This window comes from Sapajus apella, unplaced genomic scaffold (assembly GCF_009761245.1).
Source record: "Sapajus apella isolate SASKATOON/1434 unplaced genomic scaffold, GSC_monkey_1.0 scaffold6, whole genome shotgun sequence".
NCBI lineage: Eukaryota > Metazoa > Chordata > Mammalia > Primates > Cebidae > Sapajus > Sapajus apella.
Window position 1 is genome coordinate 65514296 of NW_022436946.1, and position 20186 is coordinate 65534481.

Here is a 20186-nt window from a genome sequence, read left to right on the forward strand (position 1 = left end):
TATTGAGTACCTACTCATTATAAACCAGGCACAGAAAGACAAATATCCCATGTTTTCACACTCAAGCTAAAAAACGTTGATCTCATGGAGGTAGTTGCCAAAGTCTGGGAAGGGTGTGTGTATGTCAGAGTAGCGGGTGTGAGGATGAAGACAGGTTGGTTAAGGGGTGCAAATATGTAGATTGAAGGAGTAAGTTCTAATGATTAAAAGCAGAGTAGGGTGACTACAGTTACCAACAATGCATTGTATATTTCAAAATAGCTAGAAGAGAGGACTTTAAATGCTACCACCACGTGGAAATGATACTCAAGTGATGGACTCCCTAAATGCCCTGACTTGATCATTACATATTGCATGCATGTAACAAAGTATCACATGTACCCCATAAAAATGAACAAATTTATGTATCAATAAATCAAAATTTAAAAAATATTGAATATCTGCTATCCATCAAAGCCTAAAAAAAGCCTAGATGTTATTGGAGTAAGAAACTTAGGATTTTGCCAGCAAGATGCTCTGAATCTAGAAGAGGAGATACACATGTAACTAGTTTCAGCATGTATTAGTTGCTTTGGTAAAGGCTTTTGAAAGTGTTTAGCAAACCAATTCTCTGAGAATTATCATATGGTTTTGTTAGCGGTGAACAAAGAATTGGACAAATCACACAAAGCAAGGAAAGAATGAAGCAACAAAAGCAGAGATTTATTGAAAATGAAAGCATAATATCCCAAGTTCTCACAACCAAGCTAAAAAAGTTGCCCTCATGGAGATAGAGAGTAGAATGGTAGTTGCCAAAGGCTAGGAAGGGTGTGTGTATGTCAGGGTGGTGGGTGGGAGCCCACAGCCCAGGAGGAGGCCTGAGCAGCCACTCAGGGACCTGAATACAGAATTTCTCAGGTCCAAATACCGCCTAGAGGTTTCCCATTGGCCACTTGGTGATCACCCCATGTAAATGAGGTGGTGGCCTGCAATCAATGAAGTTACAAAGGTCACACTCCTAGCAAACATCCGATTGGTTGTGGAAAGCAACCAATTGGAGGCTAAAGTGAAGTTACAAAGCTGCACTTCTATGCATATGAAGACTTGGCCCACAGTCGGTCTGACTGGTTGTGGACAGCAACTCATCAGAGGCTGAAGTGAAGTTACAAAGTTACACTCCTGTGCAAACGTCTGATTGGTTGCAAAAACCAACCAGTCAGAGGTACTTTCAATTTCTCATCTGCTAGCAGAAAAGGTAGAGGTTTGCAAAGGGAGTAGCCTCTGGTCTTTTTGTTACTTAAGCGTGGAAATTTAGGGTTTTCCTTTCAGTTTGGTTCTAGGAAGTCAGTGCAAAATGGCCTTAGGTTTCCAGCTTCCAGACCCTATTCTCCTGCCTCACTCTTAGTTTTAAACTCAGCATTACTGTTATCTTCTTATAACTTATCTTTTTAAATAAATCATATTTGGGGAATTTAATTGTAAAAATGTATACTATTAAATGATCAACTAGAGTTCTTGTTGTAAAAGGAGAGTAAATTATTTGTTCCCTTTATAAAAGACAGTTTAGCTGTACACAGAGTTAGTTACACTACAAAGTTTACGGGTATACTCCCCAAGACTGCCCTCATTTCTGACATCAATTGCAAGTTCACGAGCTTCCCAAAACCAACTTCAGGCTTGTTAATTTGCTAGAACTCACAAAACTCACTGAAAGCTATTGTACTCACAGTTACAGTATATTATGGGTGAAAGATACACATTAAAATCACACAAAAGAGGAGATGCATAGAGAGGTGTCTAAAAGAGTCCCAATTGTGAAGTGTCCATTTTCTTGTAGAATCAGAAGATGTCACCCTCCCAATGTGGATATTCAATATCAACATGTGTCCCACTGTTCAGAGTTTTATTCAGGATCCATTACCTAGTCATGATTGATTGACTGATTGCCTATGTAGTTGAACTCAGTCTCCAGGTTGACTGGTACTATGTAATGAAAAGGCCCTATCCAGATCATATGGTTAGTCTTTCTGGCATCACCAGCCTTCACCTGGTGACTATCAGTTATGACCACTAAGCTACTAGATAAAAGGATTAGGCCCTATTCAAACTGGTGGAATGCTTATCAATTGTCACCAGAGCCCATGCACAGAATAAATAAAAATATAAGAGGCAAACAGACAAAAAGGAAAATAGATGGCCGGGCACAGTGGCTCATGCCTGTAATCCCAGCACTTTGGGAGGCTGAGGTGGGAGGATCACAAGGTCAGGAGTTAGAGACCAACCTGGCCAATATGGTAAAACCCATCTCTACTAAAAATGCCAAAAAAATTAACCGAGCATGGTGGCGTATGCCTGTAATCCCAGCTTCTCAGGAGGCTGAGGCAGGAGACTTGCTTAAACCCCAAAGGCAGAGGTTGCAGTGAGCCTAGATCGCACCACCATACCCCAGTCCAGCCTGGGTGACAGAGTGAGACTCCGTCTAAAAAAAAAAAAAAAAAAAAGAAAAGAAAATAGATGTAAATTTCATTGTTAAATAAGCAGAATTAAGTTTTAAGCTCAGATAAAATTAAGGATTTGGTTATTCAAGCTTTTAAGGAAATATAGTTTCTATGTTAAATAAACTGTCCCAGAGCATATTAAAATTGACAGATTAACATTTCAGTTTTTAAAAAGAGCATAACCTTGATATCCAAACCTGGTAAAAAAAAAAAAAAAATAGCACAAACCAAGAAATTGCTAATTAGTCTCATGTTTACCCATGCTCCCAGTTTTATCACTTACTAGTTAATAATCTTAAAAGAACTACTCAACTTTCTGTGTTTTGCTCATGTAAAATGAGTACTTACCTCATAGAGCTGTCATGGTTTAATACATTTAGAATGCTTAAGTTGTGATTGGCATTTAGTAAGCACTTAGTAAATGTTAGCTCACATGAATGTAGATGTAGAAGCCAAAGTTCTTTATAAACTATTGGCAAGTAAAATATTGCAGAATATTTTCATGTTGAAATAATGTTAATGTTTGAAATCTATTCAAATCATTAGCTACATCATAATTAGTGGTAATGTATTAGAGGCATTCTTTTAAAAGTCAGGAGAGCTGTTATCACTGCTGTTCTGTTTTTTATTTTTCAGAAAATTCTAGCCTATGTAATGAGACAGCAAAAACAAATGGGATATAACTGACAGGAAAAAATAATTACCATTATTTTTAAGTAATATGTTTACCTATTACTGAAACCCAAGAAAACCAACCAAAAATACTGTGGTCAAATTATAGCACTCAGTAAAGTGGCTGCTTATAAAATAAATATTCAAAACCTAATAGCTTTTCTATGTAATAGTAATAGCCAGTTGAAAAATTAACTCATTAACAGTAGCAACAATATTCTAGTCTGCTAATGTTATATAGTATTTTACATTTCTAAGCAAAGAAATAGTTACATATTATTTGATTACTCAGAAGAATTAATTTGGGGGCAAGTATTTTTTTTCAAATCTGATCAAGGTATGTTGCATTTATTAAGCAAAATATCTTTTCATCTTTGATTCAACTTGCTGTTACTTTTATTGACTTCTGGGCTGTGCATATCAACTGTATTCCATTAGCAATACAGTACTTCTCAGGGTAAAAATAGAAGCGTTTAAGATTCTGGTTTAACTTTTCTGTTGCTTAAAATAGATAGAAATGCTTTGACACGTAACTTTCTCTTTCTGTTTGAGTTCTTGGAGTTCAAACTATGTTAGTAATATTGTAACCTGTAAAACATCCTAATCTGGATTTTTATGTTCTTTAATAATGTATGGTGAAGAATAGAAAAATATTTGGAATCAATTGAGTTGCCATGCATAATGTTCTTATTTTATTCATTCTGACATTTTATTCTTTGTATTTATTCTTCCACTGCTGCTTTACTGAGAATACAGGAAGGAAAGCTTAATTATGACTGAGTCTGTGGGTTTGTTTAAATTGTAATAGTGTTTTTATGTAGTGACAATTTCACATGTAGAAAACTGATCTGCTTTACTAAGAAGATGGGAAGGAAAACTTAATTGTCACTGAGTCTATGGGTTTGTTTAAAATGGAATGGTGTTTTTATGTAGTGACAGTTTTACATGTAGAAAACTGATTTTAGTCAAAATATTTCTGTAGTAATAATTTTTAATCTTATTGCTTTTTTGAATCTCTGCATAGTTTTACACTTCATAACCAAAGTATAAAAACTGCTTGATAACATCACTTAGTTTCTTATCCAAAACAACCTCGCAAATTTTAATAAAAGTAAATCCCCTTTTAATACAAATTATAAATGTTTTCCTCTTTTATCATATGTACATGTACTAGATAGTAATGAAAACAGAAAATGAATTCGCTGCAAGTTAATAAGACAGTCTTCACTTGCCATAAAGCTACATTTGCCTGACTGCTTTAAAACTTCTGCAGCTTTGAGCTAAAGGAAGATTAGGAAACTAAGACACCACAACAGAAGTACACAGAAGTACTTGGCTAGACACCTGAATGACATTGTACCCAATAGGTAATTTTTTCCCCTTATCTACTTCCTACCCTCCTCCCATCTGAGTCTCCAGTGTCCACTATACTGCTTTGTATGTTCCTGTGTACCTATAGCTTAGCTCCCACTTATAAGTGAGAATATTCAGTATTTGGTTTTCCATTCCTGAGTTATTTCATTTATGCTAATAGCCTTGAGTTTCATCCAAGTTGCTGGGAAGGACATTGTTTCATCCTTTTATATGGCTGAGTAGTACACTATGATATATATGTGAAAATGTGGTGTATGTGTATATATATCATAGGATATCATAGTGGTGATATGTGGTGTATGATATATATACACATATACCGCATTTTCTTATACTATGATATATATCATATATACTATGATATATATATATATACATACACTACATTTTCACATATATATCATAGTATACTATATATATCATAGTATGATGTATATCTATAGTATAGTATACTATGATATATATACACATACACCACATTTTCATATATACATATACCACATTTTCTTTATCCACTCATTGGTTGATGGGCACTTGAGGTTGATTTTATATCTTTGCAACTGTGGATTTTACTGTGATTAACATATATGTGCAGGTGTCCTTTTGATATAATAGCTTCTTTTCCTTTGGGATTAATTTCCTTAGGGATTCAACATACGAAGTTGGGGGCAACACCATTCAGCCCATAGCACATGGTCAGTCCTCAAGAGGTCATGGGCAAAATGAGTAGGAGAACATCATTTCTGCATAGTTATTCTTTGCTTATTAAACCATTGCCAGGTCTCAGCTTTTATGTTTAGTCTGGCCTTTAGCTGATGTGTACAGTGAACCCTGATAGAGAATCCTTATTGCTTGAGCTGGCAAAGTTGAAGAGTGATCTTTCCCATTTAGACGATTCCCCTGTGTGTTCCAGAAAGTAGTCTTCATCTTTGGCATGAACCAGCCCTGCTGGAAAGAAACTGAATGAAGGAAAAACTTTATAGATTTTGTGTTGTGTGTACCTGCTGTATATCTTCTAGCCTCTCTACAGAATCTGATGTTATCACCAAAATGTGGCCTGTGTTTGTTTTCTATTGCAGCTGTAACATATTGTTACAAATTTAGTGACTTAAAACAACATAAATGCATTTTCCTGTAGCCCTTGTAGGTCACAAGGCCAACACAGTCTCAAAAGGTTAAAATCATGAAAGGTGTCAGTATGGCTATATTCTATTTCCTGGTCATTTTCAGCTTCTAGACTGCATGCATTCCTTGGTTCATGGCCCCCTTTATTCATTTTCAAAGCCAGCAACATAGCAGCATTTCTCTGACCCTGCATCCATCTTACATCTCTTTCTCTGACTTCAGCCAGAAAAAGTGTTCACTTTTAAGGACTCACCCTTAGTCATGTAACATTTCTTTTACCATATAAGGTAACATATTCACATGTCCCAGGGATTAGAATGTTGGCGTTTTGGGGGGAAGACATTATTCTGCTTACCATGTGATACCAACTATAGTATCATCATCTGTCCTTTAGCCCTCCTTCACTTCTACCCTTTATACTTTTATACTGCTTGCCACTTCACACAAATGATTCTGTATTGGAATGAATACCAGTCATCAATAGTAAAGCCAGGGAAAGAAGAAAATTCTCAACTCCCAAGATATTGGTTTGGCGTTTCATTTGCTTGCTCTTTGTTGTCTCACTTTGCCCCATCTTCTCTAAATTAGAAGGTGATAATGGATTTTATCAAGAATTTATCTGTTTTTTTGAGACACTACACTAGTGCCTTGGGAAAGAGAATGGGGTCTTTCTTTCGTTTGATTTTATACACACTATAACTACAAATTTTTCTTGAAATTTTGAGGTAAATTTCAGAAATACTGATTGTATAGAACAAAATAGAAAAATTATTTAAATGAGACAGGAACCTGGTAGGAAATAGGAGAATGGTTTTAATTTAATAGTATAAGTTCGAAATAATAATACAAGTTCTCACCACTTCAGATTTATCAGGGGCATGTGTTAAGAATGTGGAATTTTGCACCCCACTCCAGACATGCTGAATCACAAGTAAATTTTAATCATTTTTATTTCTAGCGCTTTTTAACAATCATGCCAGCTCATGTGCATGCTGACATTTTAGTGCTACTGGTTTGAGACTCTTGCCTGAATGTAATGGTTACTTTGCTTAATACTGTTGATGACACGAGCCAACAAAACAGCAAAAGTTATATGTCATTTCTTTATAGAATCTGTAACAAAAAATAAGAAATGGTAACAAAGAAAATAATTTTCTGTAGATTATAAATAAAGTTTAAGAATAAATGCTAAAATGGGGAATAGTTACAACAGTATGGAAGATAAAGATATATAGTGTTCTTAATATTCAAAGAATACTTTCAGGTTGATAAGAGAATATTAGACTAAGCTCAGTAACTCACACCTGTAATCCCTACACTTTGGGAGGCTGAGGTGGGAAGGTCACTTAGCCCAGGAGTTCAAAACCAGCCTGGGCAACATAAACGAGACCCTGTCTCTGCAAAAAGTAAAATAAAGCTAGCTAGGCATGGTGCCTGTAGTCCTAGTTACTTGGGAGGCCAAGGCAGGAGGATTGCTTGAGTCTGGGAGTTTGAGACTACAGTGAACTATCTATGATCATGCCACTGTACTCCAGGATAGGCAATAGAGTGAGAGCCTGTCTCTAAAAAATGATTTTAAAAGAAAACATAAAAAAAGAGAACACTTTAAGAAAATGTCAAATGTTCAATATACAGATTGCCTAAGGACATATGGACACAGACAGTTTACAAATGAAGAAGTAAAAATGGTCAATAAACTAATGAAAAAAATGAACAACAGTAATAGAAAAGAAATATAAATGAATGCTATTTGATAACATTTTTGTGCCTACTTGCCACACACACACACACAGACATACATATAGCAGGTAGTATAGATATTTACTTATTGTATCCTATTGTATGTTTATAGGTATACTTCATAAACAGGCATTATATGAAAAGGTATCTTATTTGAGACTGCAACAAAATAGACATACTTACTATATACCACTGGAGGTGTGACAAGGGTCTGTTAATTTGTTCATACATTCCAGGAGAGCAGAGTACCAATACAAATGTTTGTCTATTGACATGAAAACTTTCATCATATATTCCTTTGTGAAAAGAGGTTAAAATATACTCTGTGCTGTCATGCCAAATTTGGACAGATAATCATATATATTTATAGACACAAAGAAAAGGACCTGGTGGAAGAATATGCATCAAGGTGCTAATGCTGCATAGTTCTGAGTGGGTAGAAATTATTGGTATTGTTTTTAATTTTACTTTTCAGTGCCCTCAAACATTGGTGAAAAACAAATACTGCTTTTGTAATGACAAAAACACTTAAAAATATTAAGACAGTATTTCAAAATTCTCAGACGCTTCAGATTTTAAGGATAGAAATGTGAGAAACAGGTCGGGCGCAGTGGCTCATGCCTGTAATCCCAGCACTTTGGCAAGCAGATCACAAGGTCAAGAGATCGAGACCATCCTGGCCAACATGGTGAAATCCCGTCTTTACTAAAAATACAAAATTAGCTGGGCTTGGTGGCAGGTGTCTGTAGTCCCAGCTACTCAGGAGGCTGGGGCAGGAGAATCTCTTGAACCCAGGAGGCAGAGATTGCAGTGAGCCGAGGTGACATCACTGCATTCCACCCTGGCGAAAGAGTGAGACTCCGTCTCAAAAAACAAAAAAGAAAGAAAGAAATGTGAGAAACAAAAACAAGGTGAGATTTGATAATGATTAGCTTCAAATAAATGGATGCTTCAGTTATACATTCTGAAGAGTCCAGAGTTGAGATAGTAAGTAAGATAATTAGTATAATTACCAACATATGCCCTCCCTACCTCCATTTTTGAGCTCTGCTATATTTCCATATGTCTTGTTCCTTACTTTTTCCCCAGTCATTTTCCTTTTCTCACACTTATAAATTTTCATAAGTCTTCAGTGGCACCACATGCATTTAGTGTGACATTTTTTTAAGTTCTTGCTTAATAGCAAGTGTTTATTCTCTAACAATGATCTGAGTGTTTAGTACTGCCTATAAGAAGTTTTTAATCTAGTAAATTACTATCACTTCTTCTGTGCCAGTCTATTTGGTCTATGAAACCATTATCAAAATTGAATAATCTTGTTAAATTGCTTTTTGTAGATACTAATTTTTTTTGTCAACCAAATCTCTGAGAATATACTCATTATTCAAGCCTCAATTATCTTAATTAAAATTATGAAATTTAAAAAAACTAATTTTTGACAGGGATATTATTATGATTGGAAGAATTTTTTTTTTTACATTTTAAGTTCTGGGATACATGTGCAGAACATGCAGGTTTGTTACATAGGTATATACATGCCGTGGTGCTTTGCTGCACCCATCAACCCATCATCTACATTAGGTATTTCTCCTAATACTGTCTCTTCCCTTGTCCCTCACCCCTGACAGGCCCTGGTGTGTGATGTTCCCCTTCCTGTGCTCATGTGTTCTCGTTGTTCAACTCCCACTTATGAGGGAGAACATGCTGTGATTGGTTTTCTGTTCCTGTGTTAGTTTGCTGAGAATGATGATTTCCAGCTTCCTCCATGTCCCTGAAAAGGACTTGAACTCATTCTTTTTACAGCTGCATAGTATTCCCTGTTGTATATGTACCATATTTCCGTTATCCAGTCTAACATTGATGGGCATTTGAGTTGGTTCCAAGTCTTTGCTGTTGTAAATAGTGCTGCAGTAAACTTAGGTGTGCATGTGTCTTTATATATAATATATACCTAAAGGATTATAAATCATTGCTGGGTCAAATGGTATTTGTAGTTCTAGATCCTTGAGGAATTGCCACACTGTCTTCCACAATGGTTGAACTAATTTACACTCCCACCAACAATGTAAAATCATTCCTATTTCTCCACATCCTCTCCAGCATCTGTTATTTCCTGACTTTTTAATGATTGCCATTCTAACTGGTGTGAGATGGTATCTCATTGTGGTTTTGATTTGCATTTTCTAATGACTAGTAATGATGAGCTTTTTTTCATATGTTTGCTGGATGCATAAATGTTTTCTTTTGAGAAGTGTCTGTTCATATCCTTTGCCCACTTTTTGATGGGGTTGTTTTTTTTTCTTGAAAATTTGTTTAAGTTCCTTATAGATTCTGGATATTAACCCTTTGTCAGATGGATAGATTGCAAAAATGTTCTCCCATTCTGTAGGTTGTCTTTTCACTCTGATGATAGTTTCTTTTGCTGTGCAGAAGCTCTTTAGTTTAATTAGATCCGTTAGATCCCATTTGTCAATTTTGGCTTTTGTTGCCATTGCTTGTAGTGTTTTAGTCATGAAGTCTTAGCCCATGCCTATGTCCTGAATGGTACTGCCTAGGTTGTCTTCTAGGGTTTTTATGGTTTTAGGTCGTACATTTTATCATTTTTTATTGAGTCTGTTTGATTCTTATCTTTTTTTATTCTTTATTAGTCTGGCTAGGGGTCTATTTTGTTAATCTTAAAAAAACAAAACAAAACAAAACAAAAAACCCAGCTCCTGGATTCATTGATTTTTTTGAAGGGTTTTTTGTGTCTCTAATCTCCTTCAGCTCTGCTCTAATCTTAGCTATTTCTTCTCTTCTGCTAGCTTTTGAATTTGTTTGTTCTTGCTTCCTAGTTCTTTTAATTGTGATGTTAAGGTGTTGATTTTATCTTTCCTGCTTTCTCCTGTGGGCATTTAGTGCTATAAATTTCCCTCTAAACACTGCTCGAGCTGTGTCCCAGAGATTTAGTTCATTGTGTCCTTTTTCTCATTGGTTTCAAAGAACTTATTTATTTCTGCCTTAATTTTGTCATTTATCCAGTCGTCATTCAGGAGCAAGTTGCTCATTTTCCATGTAGTTGTGTGATTTTTGAGTGAGTTTCTTAATCCTGAGTTCTAATTTAATTGTGCTGTGATTTGAGAAACTGTTATGATTTCCATTTTTTTTTTGCATTTGCTGAGGACTGTTTTGCTTCCAGTTATGTGGTCAATTTTAGGATAAGTGCAATGTGGTGCTGAGAAGAATGTATATCTGTTGATTTGGGGTGAAGAGTTCTGTAGATGTCTATTAGGTCTGCTTGTTCCAGATCTGAGTCCAAGTCCTGAATATCCTTGATAATTTTCTTTCTCATTGATCTGTCAAATATTGACAATGGGGTGTTAAAGTCTCCCACTATTATTGTGTGGGAATCTCTTTGTTGGTCTTTAAGAACTTGCTTTATGAATCTGGGTGCTCCTGTATTGGGTGCATATATATTTAGGATAGTTAGCTCTTCTTGTTGCGTTGATTCCTTTACCATTATTTAATGCCCTTCTTTGTCTTTTTTAATCTTTGTTGGTTTAAAGTCTGTTTTATCAGAGAGTAGGATGGCAACTAGTGCATTTTTTTGCTTTCCATTTGCTTGGTAAATCTTCCTTCATCCCCTTATTTTTAGCCTATGTGTGTATTTGCATGTGAGATGGGTCTCCCGAATATAGCACACCAATGGGTCTTGGTTTTTTATCCAATTTGCCAGTGTGTGCCTTTTAATTAGGGCATTCAGCCCATTTAATTGGGGCATTTAGCCCATTTACATTTAAGGTTAATATTGTTATATGTGAATTTGATCCTGTCATTATGATGTTAGCTAGTTATCTTGCCCACTAGTTGATGCAGTTTCTTCATAGTGTCAATGATCTTTATATTTTGGTTTGTTTTCAGAGTGGCTGATACTGGTTTTCCCTTTCCATGTTGATTGCTTTTTTCAAGAGCTCTTGGAGGCAGGCCTGGTGGTGTCAAAAACCCTCAGCATTTGCTTGTCTGTAAAGGATTTTATTTCTACTTTACTTATGAAGCTTAGTTTGGCTGGATATGAAATTCTGGGTTGAAAATTCTTTCAGAATGTTGAATATTGACCTTCACTCTCTCTGGCTTACAAAGTTTCTGCAAAGAGAGCTGCTGTTAGTCTGATAGGCTTCCCTTTGTGGGTAACCCGACCTCTCTCTCTGGCTACGCTTAACATTTTTTTCTTCATTTCAATTTTGGTGAACCTGACAATTACGTGTGTTGGGGTTGCTTTTCTTGGGCAGTATCTTTGTGGTAGTCTCTGTATTTCCTAAATTTGAATGTTGGCCTGTCTTGCTAGGTTGGGGAGGTTCTCCTGGATAATATCCTGAGATATGTTTTCCAACTTGGTTTAATTCTCCTTGTCACTTTAAAGTATACCAGTCAAATGTAGATTTGGTCTTCTCACAGAGTCACATATGTTTTGGAGGCTTTGTTTGTTCCTTTTCATTATTTTTTCTATGATCTTGTCTTCACACTTTATTTCATTAAGTTGATCTTCAATCTCTGATATCCTTTTTTCCACTTGATCGATTTGGCTATGGACATTTGTGTGTGCTTCACAAAGTTCTCATGCTCTCTTTTTCAGCATCATCAGGTCATTTATTTTCTTCTCTAAACTGGTTATTTTAGTTAGCAGCTCCTCTAACCTTTTATCAAGGTTCTTAGCTTCCTTGCATTGGGTTAGAAGATGCTCCTTTAGCACAGAGAAATTTGATATTACCTACTTTCTAAAGCCTACTTCTGCCAGTTTGTCAAATTCATTCTCCATCCAGTTTTGCTTCCTTGCTGGTGAGGGGTTGTGATCTTTTGGAGGAGAAGGAGTGTTCTGGTTTTTGGAATTTTCAGCCTTTTTGCACTGGTTTTTCCTCATCTTTGTAGATTTATCTCCCTGTGCTCTTTGATGCTGGTGACCTTCTGATGAGGATTTTGTGTGGATGTCCTTTTTGTTGATGTTGATGCTATTGCTTTCTGTTTGTTAGTTTTCTTTCTAACAGTCAGGCCCCCTTCTGCAGGTTTACTGGATTTTGCTAGATGTCTGCTGCAGACCCTGTTTAGCTGGGATCACCAGCGGAGGCTGCAGAACAGCAAAGATTGCTGCCTGTTTCTTCCTCTGGGAGCTTTGTCCAAGAGGGGCACCCGCCAATTGCCAGCTGGAGCTCTCCTATGTGAGGTGTCTGTTGACCCCTACTGGGAAGCGTCTCTCTGTCAGGAGGCACAGGGGTCAGCAACCCACTTGAGGAGGCAGTGTGTCCCTTAGCAGAGCTCAAACATTGTGCGGGGGAGATCTGCTGCTCTCTTCTTCAGAGCCAGCAGGCAGGAATGTTTAAGTCTATGGAAGCTGTGCCCACAGCTGCACCTTCTCCCAGATGCTCTGTCCCAGGGAGATGGGAGTTTTATCTATAAGCCCCTGACTGGGACTGCTGCCTTTCTTTCAGAGATGCCCTGCCTAGAGAGGAGGAATCCGGACAGGCAGTCTGGCTACAGTGGCTTTGTGGAGCTGCCTTGAGCTCTGCCCAGTTCAAACTTAAAGGCAGCTTTGTTTACACTATGAGGGGAAAACAGCCTACTCAATCCTCAGTAATGGCAGAGGCCCCACCTCCAACAAGCTCCAGTGTCCCAGGTTGTCTTTGGACTGCTGTGTTGCCAGTGAGAATTTCAAGCTAGTGGATCTTAGCTTGCTGGACTCCATGGGAGTGGGATCTGCTGAGCAAGATCACTTGGCTCCCTGGCTTCAGCCTCCTTTCCAGGGGAGTGAATGGTTTTTGTCTCACTGGTGTTCCAGGCACCACTAGGGTACAAAAAAAAATTCCACAGCTAGCTTGGGGTATACCCAAACATCCCCCCAGTTTTGTGCTTGAAACTCAGGACACTTTTGGTGTAGGGACCCAAGGGAATCTTCTGACCTGTGGGCTGCAAAGACCATGGGAAAAGTGTAGTGTCTGGGCTGGAGTGTACAGTCCCTCATGGCATGGTCTGTCACTCCCTTGGCTAGGGGAAGGAGTTCCCTGACCCCTTGAACTTCCTGGGTGAGGTGACGCCCCCCTCCTGCTTCTGCTCGTCCTCTGTGGGCTGCACCCACTGTCTAACCAGTACCAGTTAGATGAACCAGGCAGCCCAGCTGGAAATGCAGAAATCATCCACCTTCTGCATTGGTCTCTCTGGGAGCTGCAGACCAGAGTTGTTCATCAGCCATCTTGCCCGAAATCAAGAATTTTTTAACTTTCTGATTTACTTCAAAATCTCTATCTTATTCATAAATCTTTGTATTTTACTATGTTGTAGTCAGACTTCTTTATGGTGTATACTTTAATTATTAACATGGGAAAGGAGGGAGGAAAGAGAAGGGGAAACGTAACATTTTTTTCTCAATTTTGTTCTTTTTTAATTCACACTTTAGAAGTCTAAATATATTTTAGACAAGGAGAAAGTATTTTCATTCTGGCAGCCATTAGTAGTGCATTGGCACTTCAACCTCAGCTGCTCAGAAGCCTGCCAGTAGATTGTTTAAAGCTTTTATCCCTTAAGGAGCAGCTGCACTTTACAGCAGCACTTGGTTTCAGATTTCATATTTCATCTGAAATACATTTATATGATATAACTTGCTAATTTTCAGCTGGCTGGAAATCCTTAACTTTTGTTATGCAGTACATTATAAGTAAGATATATTGGCCAAACCAAGACAATTTCACAATGACAGAGGGTGCCATTACTAATTACACAGGACAACAAGTGTGAACAACTGGGCTATAATTTCTGTTGGTTTTAAGTAAACTCCACTTCAGATTATTCTTAACATCTGAAGATTTAACCTTCTTAACATCGCCATTTCTGAAAAACCTTATCATTTACCAAAGCCACCCACAGACTCAGTGGCTTAAAACAATTACTGTCTTATTAATGTTTATGATTCTGTGGGCTGGCAGTTTGTGCTGGAATGGCTAGGAAGGCTAGAATGCCTGCCACAGCTGGGCCTTTCTCCACATCAGTTCTCATTTTTCAGAAATTATTTACATTCCATATGCAAAATATGTTCATCACCATCCTAGGATTTCAAAAGTTTCATCTCACTGATAGCGGCAAGTCCAGAGTTCAAGATATTGTCATCTAAATCAGGCCTAGATGCAAATGAGGTTTTCTGGGTTTTGCCACATGGTGGGACTCCTTTCTGTATTCCTACATATCAAATATACAATGGCAAGGCAAGGACAGAATAATGATCATGAATATTCTCATTCAAAACTGGAGGAGTAGGAATCATATGGCTCTAAATGGGCCATAGCAATTCTGAAATCTCACAGTACACATGTTGCCAGGTCACCTACATTGGGATAAGGGGTGAATAGGGCCCATTCTGTTTCCTCAGAGTAGTTCTGTAATTCATTGTTTTTTTTAGGCTTTTGGTTTTGCCCTCTTGGTTCTTGGCTCTGTCCTCTGAGATATCATTCATTTTTCATAAGAAATGATCTGTATTAGCAGCTGAATAACTTTTCAGTCTGTTTCCTGACTATAGAAAATTGGGGACCCAGATAATTATTTTAATTTTGAAGTGTCTTTGTCTTAATAATCCAAGATAGTACCATACCCTTGGAAACTCTTTAGGCTTTCTCTGTATGAGGTTATAGTCTACTCAATTTGACAGAGGCTCCATTCACAATTCTTTTTAAAGTGGGCTTCCTTCCTTTGTTGGCTGGTATGTCAGAGTGCTGCAGGGCCAGTTCCTTTTGTCTAGTCAAGGTGATCTATTAGGCTTCATTTTAAATCATTCAGAGGTTTCTAAAAAATTTATTATAACCACACAATTTGATCTTTGAAGAGCTTATTTTACTCTGCAAATCTTTTACCAGCAAGTCCTATATCATCTATATTCCTTCAATTTTGATCACATACTGAACATTTTCTTCTCTAGCTCTTCTCTTTTTTATACCTTATTATATAGACACAAGAAGCCAATTCAGCTTTCTGCCTGGAAATCTCATTAGCCAGTTTCACAAGTTCATTATTTTGATTTTCTGTATTCTGCATTACTGAAGGTGTCACTTTGGTCTTTTTTTTTTTTTTTTTTCCTGTTTTTTCCCCCTTTTTAGTCTTTTTGATTTTTTTTCAGCAATATTTTGTAGTTTACAGTATGCAAGTATTACACATATTTTGTCAAATATGTCCTTGTGAATTTTGCATTTTGGGATGGTATTATTTTTAACTGCCCATTGCAAGTATATCGAGGTACAATTGATTTGTGTGTATTTACTTTATAACCTGTGATTGTGTTAAATTCATGTATTTTTTTCTATTGGGTTTTGTTGTTGTTGTTGTTGTTGTAGATTTCTTAGTATTTTCCATGTACACAATCATGTGTGTACAATAAAAAAAGTTTTGCTTCTTTTTTTTCCAATCTGTATTCCTTTATTTTTCTTGCCTTATTCTGATAGATAGGGTCTCCAGTATAGTGTTGAGTAGAAATGATAAGGGTAAATTTTCTTGTCTTTATAAATGCTATAAATATGCTATTAGCTTTGGGTTTTTCATAGATATCCTTTATTGCATTGAGGAAGTTTCATTCTGCTTCTAGTTTACTGAGAGCTTTTGTGTTGAATGGGTACATTATACTGTATTTAAATTATATCTCAATTTAAAAACTGATTTAGTAAAATTTATATTACATACTATATATATCAAAACTTATACAGAGCAATATTCTCAGATATATCAGTTTAAGAGACAACTTAAACTGTATAAAGTTAAAAAGTTTAAGAAAATACTAGTAAAGGCTAAAAAGTTTATTTTAAAGTCTGTTAACTATTATAGTAAAGGTAAAATAAAACTGTTGTTGGAAAATTTTGTTTTTGGAAGTGGAAAATTAAGAAAGCAATTGCTAAGCTGGGCGCGCTGGTTCACACCTGTAATCCCAGCACCACTTTGGGAGGCCCAGGTGGGCAGATCGCAAGGTCAGGAGATTGAGACCATCCTGGCCAATATGGTGAAACCCCGTCTCTACTAAGAAAAAAAAAAAAAAATTAGCTGGGTGTGGTGGCTCACACCTGTAGTCCCAGCTGCTCAGGAGGCTGAGGCAGAATTGCTTGAACCCAGGAGGCAGAGATTGCAGGGAGCTGAAATGGTGTCACTGCATTACAACCTGGGCAACAGTGCAAGACTCCATCTCAAAGAAAGGAATTGCAGTCTATCCATTCTTTAAGCTAATATTTTAATACTCAATATTATTTCTCTGTGTGATAACCTTTGTAAAATCTGAATTGTACTTTTCAAATAAACACAAACGAGATACTATAATTTTTTTCTTTTCCTCAGAATAATCCAGAATGTTTTTAACATTTAGGAATTACTTTTTTATTTGGTGGATAAATACTATAAATATAGCCTATGTAACATTAAGTAATGATGCTAGGTTAATTCTGAATCAGTATAGTCAGATTTTATTTCTATTTTTAATCCCTTTTTATACAGATGAAAAAACTGAGGCTCAAAAAATTGCATACCTATAGTTATTTCTATTTTTATGGTAACATTTTTTTTTAATAGGAGTTACTTAAAGATCCACTCTACATTGGACTACGGCAGAGAAGAGTAAGAGGTTCTGAATATGATGATTTTTTGGATGAATTCATGGAGGCAGTTTCTTCCAAGTATGTATCTTTATTTTATCTATATTTTAGTCAATAACAATAACATAATAGACTATTTAAAAAATCCAAGATTTGTGTAACATGGTTTAATAATTAGAAGTAATTTGAATGAAAAAAAGTGTATATCCTATCTCCTCATAATTATTAATGGGCAGATAATAATATCATGTGTCTATTCAGAAAAGATTATCTCTGTTGCTGTCCCTGAATATGCTTTTTTTTTTTTTTTACAATAATCTTTAGAACCTGTGGCTGTTGAAATGTGTGACTATGGTAAAGGAGGCAGTGACCAGTGACTAAATTATGTGGCATACCTTTTTATGTTTATTGACAATCTGTACTTTCTGGTTGATGATAAAATCTGATCTTCAGTCATCTTTAACTCTTTTATGGTCAACTACCAGCCACAAAGGAAAAGCAAAGGAAGAGGTAGGGATTGAGCATGAGTTCATCTAGTCCACATGGTTCCAGATGGAGCAAGAACAGGGTATTCCATCACGATCCATGCATCTCTGATTAAATCTATAGTATTTGATTAAAATGCAGTAGTGTATACGCTGAGTGTCTCTTATCCAAAACACCTGAGACCATTAGTGTTTATGCATATTTTGAAGTATTTTCATATGTATAATGGGACGGTACCCATATCTATACATGAAATTTATTTTTCGTATAAACCATATACACATAGCCTGAAGGTAATTTTTTATTTTTTTTTTAGATGGAGTCTCACTCTGTCACCCAGGCTGGAGTGCAGTGGTGCAAGCTCTGCTCACTGCAAACTCCACCTCCTGGGCTCAAGCAATTCTCCTGCCTCAGCCTCCTGAGTAGCTGGGATTATAGGTGCATGCCACCACCCCCCACTAATTTTTGTATTTTTAGTAGAGACGAGGTTTCACCATGTTGGTCAGGCTGGTCTTGAACTCCTGAACTTGTGATCCACCTGCCTCGGCCTCCCAAAGTGCTGGGATTACAGGCGTGATCCACCATATCTGGCTGCCTGAGGGTAATTTCATGCAAAAGTTTAAATAATTTTGTGTGTAAAACAAAGTTTGTGTACATCGAACCATCAGAGGCAAAGATGTCACTCTCTCAGCTACACGTGTGGACAATCTTTGGTTGTTTGGCATCCCCATTATCCCTAACTCTGAATTTTACATGCTACCAATAAGCAAACTTTTTTTTATACTTATCACATATAAATCCTTAACAGTAAAAAACATGATATACCATGAATGCAATAAAAAAAATAATGTGTTCAGAGTATGTGGCATCGTATCAGTGCTCAAAAAGTTTCAGATGTTGGAGCATTTTTGGATTTTGGATTTTTGGATTAGGGATGCTCAACCTGTATTTTCATCTTTTCCAGTTATCATTTGATTGTGGGTCAGATGCTATTGTAAATTTTTCCTTTTTTTTTTTTTTCCAAAAAAGAGACTCCCACCATAATTTAGTAATATATTCTGAGAGAATTTTGTCACACTGACAGTCATCCCTTGGTTACTGTATAGCCACAAAAACCACATACTATTTAAAAACACATATGTTGCCTTGGTTTTTCTTAGAAATAAAGTCATCACTAGAATTAACTGTAACTAGAGATGCACTTCTGGTTTCTTTTTATTATAATGTTTATTTTTAAGAAGTTGTATCCAACAGCAGAAAGTGCTTTCATCAGTTTGCACAACATTTAGAATGTATTGAACCTCTCATTACTCAAGGTTTTAGTGCTGAGTACATTTACCAATTAGTATAGACTACATTTGAGAACCACATGCTTGATTTGTTTATTATAATTATTTGACCTATTTCATTAAACTATACTTATTTATAGAAATAGTTGAGGAACTTTTCAGTTTAAGTTTGAGATCACATGATATAATTTCTGATAGTTTTTTATAAAGTGCCTTACCTTGTGAAATGCTCATGTAAGATTTTCAAATTACCTAACTTCCTCAGTAACGACATTAATCAAGACATATAGATAATACTTTAAGGCTATATAAAAGGAAAGGAAATGCAGTCTGGAATAAAATCTATCTAAATAAAGCAACTTTAACAAACAGAGACACTGTTAACAAGTTAGGTGCACTTAAGTACTGATGAAGTAAAGGGAGAAGAAATTTTTATTATTGGGAACCAATGAAAAGCTTTTGGGAAAAAATGAGATATGAGTGAATTTTAAATACTTTGTGTTAATCCAGAATCAGAAAAACTGGTTATTTTTAATGTGAAATTGAGGGGTTATCTAACTTTTTTGTAAAGAAATGGGGATTGACAGTGTCAACAATAATTTTAAATGTAGAGAGCAACTATAAATCAGGGGTTGTACTTCCAGAGAAAAATGCCAAAGACTAAAAAAATAGCTCCTGTCATACATTGTTTCAGGAAAATTATCTAGGTGTGAAACCTAAATTAAGAAGTAGTCCTGGAGATAGACTCAAGATTATTTTAAAAGGAAGCATAACTTAAATTCAAAGTGAGAAATTATTGTTACAGGTTACCTAGACATCAGACTCTGAGATAGAGTTTATTAAGAAGTACACTTGGGCCAGGCACGATGGCTTGCACCTTCACTTCAGGAGGCCAGGGCAAGTGGATCACTTGAGGCCAGGAGTTGAAGACCAGTCTGGCCAACATGGCAAAACCCTGTCTCTACTAAAAACTACAAAAAAATTATCCAGGCTTGGTGGCACATGCCTGTAATCCAAGCTACTTGGGAGACTAAGACATGAGAATTACCTAATCTGGGAGGTTAAGTTTGCAGTGAGCCAAGATCACACTACTGCACTCCAGCCTGGGCAACAGAGCAAGACTCTTCCACATGCATGCATCCGCTCTAACAGGGAGAGGGGAACGGTGTTTTGATGCCTCGAGTCTCCAGGTATCAGTGTCAACTGTGTGCTCATTAGTCCTCAAACATTTGGATAGTCCTTCTCCAGTGCACAGTTGCTTAAGTAAAGGACTTTAGTCCCTGTGGATAAAGAAGACTGGAGGAATTACTACCCTGTATTCTTGTCATGGTGTTATAAGGTTCTTCTAGGAACTAGACCTCTTTTTCAGTTTGTGGGTTGTGAGTCTAAAAATTAGTGCAGGTTTGGAAGCTGAGCAAGATTGTGACTTCATTGGAGCA

At 36.6% G+C, this 20186-nt stretch overlaps 1 protein-coding gene across 1 annotated transcript in view; it reads left to right on the forward strand.

Annotated features, from left to right (window-relative positions):
* ME1 (malic enzyme 1) overlaps window positions 1–20186 on the forward strand; it is a 196671-nt gene that overhangs the window by 84622 nt on the left and 91863 nt on the right. Inside the window, exon 6 of the mRNA XM_032275410.1 lies at window positions 16950–17053. Within this exon, the coding sequence (XP_032131301.1) occupies window positions 16950–17053 (104 nt within the window). The remainder of the gene's footprint in view (window positions 1–16949; window positions 17054–20186) is intronic.